The 12,995-nt window shown below is 48.5% G+C and overlaps 1 protein-coding gene across 1 annotated transcript in view; it reads left to right on the top strand.

Annotated features, from left to right (window-relative positions):
• The first annotated feature begins 686 nt into the window (after positions 1 to 686).
• LOC143286380 (soluble guanylate cyclase gcy-31-like) overlaps positions 687 to 12,995 on the top strand; it is a 131,291-nt gene continuing 118,982 nt past the window's right edge. The window contains exon 1 of the mRNA XM_076593921.1: positions 687 to 947. Within this exon, the coding sequence (XP_076450036.1) occupies positions 687 to 947 (261 nt within the window). The remainder of the gene's footprint in view (positions 948 to 12,995) is intronic.

The following is a 12,995-nucleotide window of genomic DNA, read 5'->3' as shown; positions in this document are numbered from 1 at the left end:
AGATCTCCCCCCTCTCTCCTTCTCCTTCTCTCTTTCTGTTTCTCAAAGCAGGTACACCCTGTGTTTCAGATCGTCCAACAGCGACCAGCCGCAGTCTGATCGACCGAACCAGAAGACTTCTGGAGGCACCTGAACTCAGCAACAACCATTGTGCAAACACCCACACCCCCTGTCACTTCACTGTCCACCGCTGACAAAAGAAAGACAGGCAGACAGACACAGGGAGCGAAAACGGGATAGAAAGAGATAGGTGGACAGATTGACACACAGTCAGAGATGAACAGACAGAGATAGACAGACAAAAAAAGACAGAGAGACAGACGTACACAGAGACGGAGAAGAGAGAGAGAGACACAGAGAAAGAGAGACTGAGAGAGAGAGAGAGAGAGAGAGAGAGAGAGAGAGAGAGAGAGAAAACAGAGAGACAAGCGGGCACTCCCCACCCCACCATTCCTGATCCACGACACCCACATCCCACACCCACCCACACACCCTCACCCCCACACCCCACCCCCACACCCCACACCCTCACCACACACCCCACACCCACCTACACACCCTCACCCCCACACCCCACACCCACACCCCACACCCACCCACACACCCTCACCCCCACATACCCCAAACACAACCCACACCCCGAAAGCCACCCCAACCCCACAACACCGCCCACCCACAGAGTCAGGATGTACGGCCTGTTGATCGAGGCCATCGGCCACATCATCACGAAGCACTACGGGGAGGATGTGTGGGGGGAGATCAGTCGGCGTGCGGGCATGGCCACCATGTCCTTCGCCACCCACACCGTCTACCCCGAAGACTTCATCCCCAGGATCAGCACTGCAGCAGCCTCTGTGCTGCAGGTCCGCTCGGACGATGTCATGTACGAGTTCGGCATCGGCTTCGTCTTCTTCATCAGCCAGTACGGCTACGACAACATCCTAAGGGTGAGTCAGGGACTGGGTGACTGAATAAGTGGTGGAGAAGCCACCGTGCGTTTCAGTTTGTGTCGTCAGCGTTGGTTCTTTGAAAGGTGAGTTGCCGGTAAGGCAAGGCAAAATGAGACCAGTCCCTCCCTGGAAAGTTCGGCCAGTCCAGGGAAGGCAAGGCAGGGCAGGTCAGGGAAGACAAGGTAGGGCAAGTGGTTTAGATCACGTGTTGCCTCTTGAAGAGGCGATGACTACGACCTGCAGGATTCACAAAAAGTTAAGGACCACTTGGGACACTGCTCTGTTTTGTTCTCGGTGGCTTGATAATGAACATTTCGGCAAAACAACTACAACAACAACAATGACAACAACAACAATAACAACAACAGCAACAACAAACCAAAAAAACAAAAAAAAAAAAAACCAAAAAAAAACAACGGTGTATACAGCCAATAATTATAGTGAGCAGCATTAATTCCTGGAAGCTATGTATTTGCATTTTCTTTGTTCATACAATGAGAAAACATGGCTATCGTATATAAATCACTTAATACCTGTCATAATTATTTTCTGGCCGAAACAGAGAATTTTCAAACCAATTCTACAAGCTGTTCATGCTGCCCGTGTGCCTGAAGTCGCAGTCAGTGTGTTCAGTGACAGGCCAGTATGAAACAAAGATTAATGCAACGTGCTTACTCTAAATCATCTCTTCTAATTTCTAACAATTTATGAAGATATGCCTCCTTCATGAGATGGTCCATAACTTTTTGTGAACACTGCATATCAGCTTTCGCTCTGTCAGATCAAGCTTTGTGTTTTTTTTGCACTGCTTCCATTGGACTGTCCCTTGCTGTGAAGGTGGTGATGATGCTTTGTGTGTGGGCTGTCCCTTGCTGTGAAGGTGGTGGTGATGATGCTTTATGTGTGGGCTGTCCCTTGCTGTGAAGGTGGTGGTGATGATGCTTTCTGTGTGGGCTGTCCCTTGCTGTGAAGGTGATGATGATGCTTTATGTGTGGGCTGTCCCTTGCTGTGAAGGTGATGATGCTTTCTGTGTGGGCTGTCCCTTGCTGTGAAGGTGGTGATGATGCTTTATGTGTGGGCTGTCCCTTGCTGTGAAGGTGATGATGATGCTTTATGTGTGGGCTGTCCCTTGCTGTGAAGGTGGTGATGATGATGCTTTATGTGTGGACTGTCCCTTGCTGTGAAGGTGGTGATGATGATGCTTTATGTGTGGGCTGTCCCTTGCTGTGAAGGTGATGATGATGCTTTATGTGTGGGCTGTCCCTTGCTGTGATGGTGATGATGCTTTCTGTGTGGGCTGTCCCTTGCTGTGAAGGTGGTGATGCTTTCTGTGTGGGCTGTCCCTTGCTGTGAAGGTGGTGATGATGCTTTATGTGTGGGCTGTCCCTTGCTGTGAAGGTGATGATGCTTTCTGTGTGGGCTGTCCCTTGCTGTGAAGGTGGTGGTGGTGATGCTTTCTGTGTGGACTGTCCCATGCTGTGAAGGTGGTGATGATGCTTTATGTGTGGGCTGTCCCTTGCTGTGAAGGTGGTGATGCTTTCTGTGTGGGCTGTCCTTGCTGTGAAGGTGGTGGTGATGCTTTATGTGTGGGCTGTCCCTTGCTGTGAAGGTGGTGATGATGCTTTCTGTATGGGCTGTCCCTTGCTGTGAAGGTGGTGGTGATGCTTTATGTGTGGGCTGTCCCTTGCTGTGAAGGTGGTGGTGATGCTTTCTGTGTGGGCTGTCCCTTGCTGTGAAGGTGGTGGTGGTGATGCTTTCTGTGTGGGCTGTCCTTGCTGTGAAGGTGGTGATGCTTTCTGTGTTGGCTGTCCTTGCTGTGAAGGTGATGATGCTTTCTGTGTGGGCTGTCCCTTGCTGTGAAGGTGGTGATGCTTTATGTGTGGGCTGTCCCTTGCTGTGAAGGTGGTGATGCTTTATGTGTGGGCTGTCCTTGCTGTGAAGGTGGTGGTGATGCTTTATGTGTGGGCTGTCCTTGCTGTGAAGGTGATGATGCTTTCTGTGTGGGCTGTCCCTTGCTGTGAAGGTGGTGATGCTTTCTGTGTGGGCTGTCCCTTGCTGTGAAGATGGTGATGATGCTTTATGTGTGGACCGTCCCTTGCTATGAAGGTGGTGGTGATGATGTTTTATGTATGGGCTGTCCCTTGCTGTGAAGATGGTGATGATGCTTTCTGTGTGGGCTGTCCCTTGCTGTGAAGGTGGTGGTGATGATGCTTTATGTGTGGGCTGTCCCTTGCTGTGAAGGTGGTGGTGATGATGCTTTATGTGTGGGCTGTCCCTTGCTGTGAAGGTGATGATGCTTTATTAGTGGGCTGTCCCTTGCTGTGAAGGTGGTGGTGTTGATGCTTTCTGTGTGGACTGTCCCTTGCTGTGAAGGTTTTGATGCTTTCTGTGTGGGCTGTCCCTTGCTGTGAAGGTGGTGATGATGCTTTATGTGTGGGCTGTCCCTTGCTGTGAAGGTGGTTGTGATGCTTTATGTGTGGGCTGTCCCTTGCTGTGAAGGTGGTTGTGATGCTTTATGTGTGGGCTGTCCCTTGCTGTGAAGGTGGTTGTGATGCTTTATGTGTGGGCTGTCCCTTGCTGTGAAGGTGGTGGTGATGCTTTATGTGTGGGCTGTCCCTTGCTGTGAAGGTGATGATGCTTTATGTGTGGGCTGTCCCTTGCTGTGAAGATGGTGATGATGCTTTATGTGTGGACCGTCCCTTGCTGTGAAGGTGGTGGTGATGCTTTATGTGTGGACCGTCCCTTGCTGTGAAGGTGGTGGTGATGCTTTCTGTGTGGGCTGTCCCTTGCTGTGAAGGTGGTGATGATGCTTTATGTGTGGGCTGTCCCTTGCTGTGAAGATGGTGGTGATGCTTTATGTGTGGGCTGTCCCTTGCTGTGAAGGTGGTGATGATGCTTTATGTGTGGGCTGTCCCTTGCTGTGAAGGTGGTGATGATGCTTTATGTGTGGGCTGTCCCTTGCTGTGAAGGTGGTGATGATGCTTTATGTGTGGACCGTCCCTTGCTGTGAAGGTGGTGATGATGCTTTATGTGTGGGCTGTCCCTTGCTGTGAAGGTGGTGATGATGCTTTATGTGTGGGCTGTCCCTTGCTGTGAAGGTGGTGGTGATGCTTTCTGTGTGGGCTGTCCCTTGCTGTGAAGGTGGTGATGATGCTTTCTGTGTGGGCTGTCTCTTGCTGTGAAGGTGGTGGTGATGATGCTTTATGTGTGGGCTGTCCCTTGCTGTGAAGGTGGTGATGATGCTTTATGTGTGGACTGTCCCTTGCTGTGAAGGTGGTGATGATGATGCTTTATGTGTGGACTGTCCCTTGCTGTGAAGGTGGTGGTGATGATGCTTTATTAGTGGGCTGTCCCTTGCTGTGAAGGTTTTGATGCTTTCTGTGTGGGCTGTCCCTTGCTGTGAAGATGGTGATGATGCTTTATGTGTGGGCTGTCCCTTGCTGTGAAGGTGGTGGTGATGCTTTATGTGTGGGCTGTCCCTTGCTGTGAAGGTGGTGGTGATGATGCTTTCTGTGTGCACTCTCCCTTGCTGTGAAGGTGGTGATGCTTTCTGTGTGGGCTGTCCCTTGCTGTGAAGGTGGTGATGATGCTTTATGTGTGGACCGTCCCTTGCTGTGAAGGTAGTGGTGATGCTTTCTGTGTGGGCTGTCCCTTGCTGTGAAGGTGATGATGCTTTCTGTGTGGGTTGTTGCATGCACAGCAAACTGGCTGCAGATCCCTTCGCTTCTCTGTAAAGCTGCTTGTGTTTGACATGGCGTGACGTGGCATGACGTAGCTTCCCAGCATGCAAAGCGACACGTTCACAGAGCGCCGTGTTGGAAGAGCGAACAATGAAACATACGCTGAGATGTGAGATGGCCTCTTAGGACCGTGCTGTGCCAATGTCGTGTCCATAGTACAGACGTTTGGTAACCATGGAGAGCGTCTGACCGAGGGAAGGCGGTGTGTAGGTGTGAGGAGAGGTGGTGGCCTCGTGGTAACGCGTCTGCGTTGGAAGAATCTGAGCGCACGGGATCCAACCCCATCCCACACTCACCACTATGTTCTACCCCTCCACGAGACGTTTGTTGTGGTTTGGACACCTTGTCATTCGGATGAGACGATCTAACCGAAGTATCGTGTGTAGCATGCACTTAGCGCAAGTAAAAGAACCCACGGCAACGCAAGGGTCGTCCCTAGCGAACTTGAGACACACACACACACACACACACACACACACACACACACACACACACACACACACACACACACACGTGTCAGTTGTGATCCCGTATTTGCATGAGGCATCAGATGTCCCTTTGAAGCTTGCAACATAAAAGCCGGTGCAAGTGCTGTCAGTAAATGTTGTTTTCACAGCAAAACCAGCACCCTTTGCTTCTGTAAAGCCACACAGTTTCCAAGTCAGTGCGAGTGATTTCAACGCATCCTGCATTCGGCAAACTAGCTTCGTACCATTTGCTCTTTTCGAGCCACACAACTGCAGTATATACTGTTATACACAGCAAACTGGATGGGTGTGATTTTTCTCCATCGAAAGTACTAAGATTAAGTATGCTGTTGAGACAGCAAATAGGAGCGTTCGATCATGATCTAACATATAACTTCATTGTTATTTGTGGATACATAAGGCGGGAATGTTTGCTCATTTTGAGACAAACAACTTTAATGCATTATGTTTATACAGAAAATGTTAACTTTAACGTGTGTGTGTGTGTGTGTGTGTGTGTGTGTGTGTGTGTGTGTAGGCCTCCTTCGGTCATGGCTGACCATGGATAGAGTATATCCGACCTAATGTCTAATTGGGCTATATGCTTGGACCAAGCAGCGTCGCCTGTGACTGTAGAGACCGATGCGAGAGAGACAGCCTCTGTCGCAGCGATCACATGTGTAAGCTGATGCTGGTCTGTCGGCTGCCATCCCTTGTCTGCGAGCTCGCTTTTCTGCTGCAGCAGCTGACAGTTTGTCCTCACCAATCCGTAGCTGATTTTTGAGAGTGCTTCTCCATCTGTTGCGGTCATCTGCAAGGCCCTCCCAGGACTCAGTGTTGATCTCAAGGGCCTTCATGTCACGTTTGCAAACGTCTTTGTATCTCAGCTGTGGGCGGCCGATGCTTCTCTGCCCCGTGGCAAGCTCTCCATAAAGGATGTCTTTTGGGATGCGACTATCTTCCATGCGGTGAACGTGGCCCAGCCAGCGCAGCCGACGCTGTCTCAGCATGGTATACATGGTCGGGAGACCAGCGCGAGTCAGGACTTCGGTGTTTGTCACCTTGTCTTGCCAGGAGATGACGAGTATGCGCCGTAGGCTTCTCAGGTGGAAGGTGTTGAGCCATTTCTCCTGACGAGTATGTGTGGTCCACGCCTCACTGCCATACAGCAAGGTGCTGAGGACGCAGGCGTTGTATACAGCCATCTTTGTTTGTCTTCGTGGTCAGCTTGGGATTTGTCCACACTCTTTGTGTGAGGCGGGCTAGTGTTGTGGCTAGGCTGGCTTCCCGATCCTCTTGTCGATCTCGGTGTCAAGGGAGAGGTTGTCGGTGATGGTGGACCCAAGGTAAGTGAATTGATGGATGGCTTCAAGCTCGTAGTCATCAATGGTGATGGCTGGTGGAGATGGCGTGTCTTGGCCTAGGACGTTTGTCTTCTTGAGACTGATGGTCAGACCGAAATCTTTGCAGGCCTGGGAGAAGCGGTCCATTAGTGACGGCAAGTCCCGCTGGGGGTGGGTCACAACTGCGGCATCGTCGGCAAAGAGCATGTCTCTGATGAGGGCTTCGCGGACTTCTTTCCTTGCTCTTAGGCGGGCAAGATTGAAGAGCCTGCCATCTGATCTTGTCCGTAGGTAGATCCCTTCTTGCGCTGCGCTGAATGCGTGCCTCAGGAGAAGAGCAAAGAAGATTCCAAATAGGGTGGGGGAGAGGACGTAGCCTTGTTTGACACCGCTGCGTGCGTCGAAGGGCTTGGAGAGGTTACCATTAAATTGCACCGTCCCTTTCATGTTGGAGTGGAAGGACTCAATCAGGCTGTGCAGTTTGGGGGGACAGCCGATCTTTCGAAGAGCCCTGAAAAGGCCGTCTCTGCTGACTAGATCAAATGCCTTGGTGAGGTCAATGAATGCGACATACAGGGGCATCATCTGCTCCCTGCACTTCTCCTGGATTTGGCGAAGGGGGAAGATCATGTCTACCGTGGATCTCTCTGCTCGGAAACCGCACTGTGATTCCAGGTAAACGCGTTCGGCCAGTTTCTGCAGGCGGATTAGAAGGACCCGAGCGTAGACTTTGCCTACAATGCTGAGAAGTGAGATGCCTCTGTAGTTGTTGCAGTCGCTCCTTTCGCCCTTGTTATTGTACAGGGTGATGATCTTGGCGTCCCTCATGTCCTGCGATACAGCTCCCTCATTCCAGCACTGACAGAGGACTGTGTGCAGAGGATGCAGAAGAGTAGTCTTGCAGTGTTTAATGAGGTCTGGGGGAATTCCGTCACTGCCAGGTGCCTTGCCTGATGTCATGCTGTTAATGGCCTTGCTGAGTTCGTCCTCGGTTGGCTCTACGTCAAGTTCTTCCATGACCGGCATGCACTTGATGGCATCGAGGGGTGAGTAGGACACCATGTTTTCGGTGGAGTAGAGGTCGGAGTAGTGTTCCACCCATTTCTCCATCTGCTGGCTAGGATCGTTGATTACTTCCCCAGTGGAGGATTTGAGGGGGGCAGTCTTGCTCTGTGTTGGTCCCAGTGCCTTCTTGATGCCATCATACATCCCTCGGATGTTGCCTCTTTCAGCAGCATTCTGTGTCTCTTCGCCGAGCTCTGTCCAGTACTCATTTGCACATCACCTGGCGTTAAGCTGAACCTTACTCCTGGCAGCCCTGAGGATTTGCAGGTTCTTCTTACTGGGTGACCGTTTGTACTAGGTGAGTGCAGCGCGCTTGGCCTCAATAATGGGAGTCATCTCTGATGATCTGGCCTCAAACAAGTCGTGGGACTTCGCGGTTTTCTTCCCAAAGGTGGCCATAGCAATGCAGTGCATGGTGTCTCGTAGCATTTCCCATCTTTCTGTGGCAGAGTCTCTGGGCTGCAATGCATCGAATTCTCTCTCAAAGGCCTCTGCAAACTGTTCTACAAGGTCTGGCTTAGACATCATGCTGACGTCAATGCGAGAGTTCCCTTGTTTCTTTGAGCAGTGGAACTTCTTTGGTTGCAGTCTGATTTGCAGCATACCAGAGAGTGGTCCGTGTCGCAGTCTGCGCTGTGGTAAGAGCGAGTGTGGAGAAGGTTTTTGATGGCAGCTTGTCTTACTAGGATCAGATCCAGTTGGTGCCAATGTTTTGAGCGCGGGTGCCTCCAGGAGACTTTGTGCTGGGGGCTTCGTCTTGAAGAAGGAGTTGGCGATGCACAGTTCATGGCAGGTACAAAACTCAAGTAGTCACTGTCCGTTCTCATTCATTTTCCCCACTCCAAAGGAACGGAGACAGGAGGGCCACGAATCGTTGTCTGCACCACTCTGGCACTGAAGTCGCCCAGGAGAACAAGTTGTTCTGTCCTGGGGATGTTCCTTATGGAACATATATATATATATATACTTATGTATATATATATATATATATATATATATATATATATATGTGTGTGTGTGTGTGTGTGTGTGTGTGTGTGTGTGTGTGTGTGTAACTTCAGTGTGTTCTATTAAAACAGGGACATGCAACTTTAATGCATCCTTTTGATACATAAATATATTTATTGTAATCATTGATACAATGACATAACATTAATGTGTTCTGTAGACACAGAAAATATGAACATTCGCTCATGCTGAGACTGTAACTTTAATGTTTGCCTCTTCTCCAGTAGATTGATACAGTGACGTCATGGCACATAAGTTAAATGCAATTATTATCGTATAGCAAACACTTCATGTTCTTTCCAACAAAGTGATACAATTTAACCCTAGTGTGAATGCTTTCAGTGTATTGCTTTGTACATATGCATGGGTTTCAAACTAAATTCCTGTCCTTGTTTGCGCTTGATTGTCATTTTCAGTTCATGTTAGTGCTTTTGTTCGTGTGTGAACCCTCAAGATGTTATTTATGATCCATCTTCATCTAAAAAGAAAAAGGCATGGTCCACTCTTTGTGCGGTATGGTGCAGTCACGTTCGGTTGTATTCAGGAACCGAGCTTCGAAAGGCGAGAGCTGTGTGCTGCGCGACACCCCTCCCCATCATCTCACCTGCAGGTAACTGAACAGAACGTAGGAACAGAATCCACAGCCTTTCTCACCTGTTTCATGTATTCTGTCGTTCCACGTCGGGGATTTGTTTGTCTGTTTTTGTTTCACTTCTTTTTATTAGTTTATTTATTTGTTTGAGGGTAGGAGTATGGGAGTTGTTTGTCTTTGTTGGATATTCTGTTTGTTTGTTTTATTTGTTTTTTGTTGTTGTTTTTTAATTCAAATATAGCAGATCGTCGAGATTTGTAACCATTACCAATATCAATTTCCTTTTCCTAGAAAAAAAAATCCTCTGATTTTGATGTCTTTTTTTCTGACAACCATGATTTTAATTTTTATCAGATCTACAGATAATTCTGAAGTGTCGGAAGCCCTGTTAAGTCATTCAGTTGTTTTTTCAAGGCTATTGGAAGTACATGGAACCAATGATATCACAATTATGCAAATACGGGTAGGCTAATTCCCCACAACCCAGGCAAGAGCTGAATTCTGTGGTTGCCATTGAGCGTCACCTCTCCATCCACCTTTGTGGGTAGCAGTGAAAATAAGGCAGGAGACAATGGGGAGCACTGGTTCATGCCTGATAGACAAAGAAATCAAACGCTTTCAAACTAAATGGACACAACTTTGAACACAGTTGCGTCTAGCCTTGCTTTCATAATGCGAATCGTTTTTGTTTGTTTGTTTGTTTTGTGGGTTTGTTGTTGTTGTTGTTTTGTTTGTTTGTTGTTGTTGAGGAAGTGTGGATCTTTTATAGAACGTATCAGAATTTATCTCAACAGTATCAAATGCTTTGTAACAATTGATGAAAGTAGTGAGTGTGCATGTGCATGTGTGTGTGTGTGTGTGTGTGAGCGAAAAAGAGTGAGAGAGCATAGCCGTGTATGCATGTCTTTCTCCACATAGCACGTGTGCGTGTTTCCCCTCCAGCTTTTGGTGTCAGTACATCCATGCATGAATGCATCTTTGTTTGCCAGTGTAAGGATCATACAGGTACAGGCGCCCATGTGCTCCATCTAGAGGTATGCTCTCGTCTCTGTCTCTGACTCTCTCTCTCTTTCTCTGTCCATCTCTCTGTCTGTCTGCCCCCCCCCCCCCCCCGCCCCCCCCTCTCTCTGTGTCTGTCTGTCTGTCTGTCTGTCTGTCTCGCTCTCTGTCGCTTTCTCTCTCTCTTCATAATTATGATGTATGCAACGCTCTTTATATTTTATGTTACTGATTTTGCATTATAAAGTGAATAATGACGGAACTTTTTTTTTTTTTTTTTTTTTTTTTTTTTTAGAGAATGCATTTGTATTGTTTTTCCTTATATTCCCAGAAGATGATGTTCTGATATCGAGTTCAGTTGTGTGGGGTGAAGTTTGACGTCAATAAAAATGGCAGAGCTGTATGAAGAAACGGAAGTGGTGTTAATAGGTTGCACGGGAAATAAAGGTGTAACAGGGTAATGATGCCTGTAGTTGATGATTACATGTTCTTGGGAATATTCTTCTCAATGCATCTGGGTTTCTTTGCTGCTTGGAAATATCCAGTAGAGTAAAACAAAAATTGCATTGTTGTGTATTATGTTTTATCTGCTTAATAACAGTTCTGTTGGTCTACATATTGAACTATGCGATACACAGGTTCAACAAATTGTGTAATACATATCAAAAGTAAGGGGATAAATCAAAGCAGCAGTTCATAGTGAAAAAGTTAAATTGTTTAGGGGATAAATCAAAACAGCAGTTCATAGTGAATAAGTAATATTGTGTTGGGGATAAATCACAGCAATAAGTTAAATTGTGTAGGGGATAAATCAAAGCAGCAGTTCATAGTGAATAAGTTAAATTGTGTAGGGGATAAATCAAAGCAATAAGTTAAATTGTGTAGAGGATAAATCAAAGCAAGAAGTTAAATTGTGTAGAGGATAAATCAAAGCAAGAAGTTAAATTGTGTAGAGGATAAATCAAAGCAATAAGTTAGATTGTGTAGAGGATAAATCAAAGCAAGAAGTTAAATTGTGTAGAAGATAAATCAAAGCAAGAAGTTAAATTGTGTATGTGTGTGTGTGGTTCGTCCGTCGGGATCGACGAGGACCATCTAGTCGTCCTGAGGGTTGGTGGGTTGGGCTCTGTGGGTGCGCAGCTGACTGGTCAGGCCAATCCACGCCCAGAAGGTTCTGACGCAGTATGGACAGGGGATGGTGGCGGCTGTCGAGGACTTGCTGGCACTGCTTTTCCTGGCCCGTCTGCATTGCTCTGCTGCAGCGATTCTTTTGGCCTCACAGGATTTGGCGCCTCTGTGGACAGCTGAACGCCACTTTGGTCTGTCCATTGCATTCAGCTCCCATGTGTCGTGGCTGATGTTGAAGGCCTTCAGAGAAGCTTTCAGAGTGTCTTTGAAGCGGCTCTTTTGGCCTCCATGGGAGCGCTTGCCATGTTGGAGTTCGCCGTACAGCACTTTCTCGGGGAGCCGGTGGTCTGGCATGCGAACTACATGGCCTGCCCAGCGCAGCTGGGCCTGCATCAAGATGGTGTAGATGCTGGGCAAGTTTGCACGAGTGAGCACCTGTGTCAGGGATCTTCTCTTGCCACTTTATGCCGAGATGTTTTCTGAGGCTGGTGGTGTGGAAGTGGTTCAGCTTCTTGGCGTGGCGTTTGTAGACCGTCCATGATTCAGATCCATAGAGCAGTGTGGTGAGAACTATGGCCTTGTATACTTTGAGCTTCGTCTCCAGGGTGATGCCTCTCCTGTTCCAAACGTTCTTATTGAGTCTGCCGAAGGCAGCGCTGGCTTTGGCGAGTCTGGCATTCACCTCGTCATCGATGACAACTGTGCGAGAGAGTGTACTGCCCAGGTATGTGAACTTGTCCACCGCGTTCAGTCGTTGCCCGTTGATGAAGATCTTTGGTTCAACGTAAGGCTTTCCTGGAGCTGGCTGGTGCATCACCTCAGTCTTCTTTGTGCTGATTGTGAGGCCAAAGTTGTCACAGGCAGCACAGAACTTGTCGACGCTGTGTTGCATGTCAGCTTCGGAGGCAGCGTTGAGAGCGCAGTCATCAGCAAACAGGAAGTCGTTGACGGTGTCTGTCCTCACCTTGGTTTTTGCTTGAAGCCTCCTGAGGTTGAAGAGTGAGCCATCTGTGCGGTACCTGATGCCAATGCCTACGTCAGCGTCTCTGAAGGCACCTGTCAGCATGGCTGAAAACATGAGACTGAACAGGGTGGGGGCAAGAACACACCCTTGCTTGACTCCGTTGGAGACGGAATGGTTCTGAAGTCTCTCCGTTGTCTTGGACTCGGGCCAGCATCCCATCGTGTAGTTGCCGTGTGATGGTGATGAACTTTCTGGGACATCCGTACTTCGCCATGATTCTCCAAAGGCCATCTCTGCTAACAGTATCGAAGGCCTTGGTCAGATCGACAGAGGTGGAGTAAAGGTCGGCGTTCTGTTCCTGACACTTCTCCTGGAGCTGCCTGGCAGCAAACACCATGTCTATAGTCCCGCGTTCTTTCCGGAAGCCACACTGGCTCTCTGGTAGGAGACCCTGCTTAAGGTGTGCTATGAGACGGTTGAGTAGCACTCTGGCCAGAGTCTTGCCTGCGACGGACAGCAGGGATATTCCACGATGGTTGTCACAGGCCTGACGATTTCCTTTGCGCTTGTACAGGTGTATGATGGAAGCGTGTTTGAAGTCCTGTGGAACTGCCTCATGCTGCCAGATAAGCTGGAACAGCTGATGAAGCTTCTCAGTCAGCGCCATACCTTCTTTGTAGACCTCAGCTAGAATGGAGTTCTGAGCCAGGGCTTTGCCATTTTAAAATTTCCCCTCTT

The sequence above is a fragment of the Babylonia areolata genome, chromosome 10 (assembly GCF_041734735.1).
Source record: "Babylonia areolata isolate BAREFJ2019XMU chromosome 10, ASM4173473v1, whole genome shotgun sequence".
Lineage (NCBI taxonomy): Eukaryota > Metazoa > Mollusca > Gastropoda > Neogastropoda > Buccinidae > Babylonia > Babylonia areolata.
Note: the sequence above shows the minus strand (reverse complement) of the source record. Positions and strands in the feature narration are given on the sequence as shown.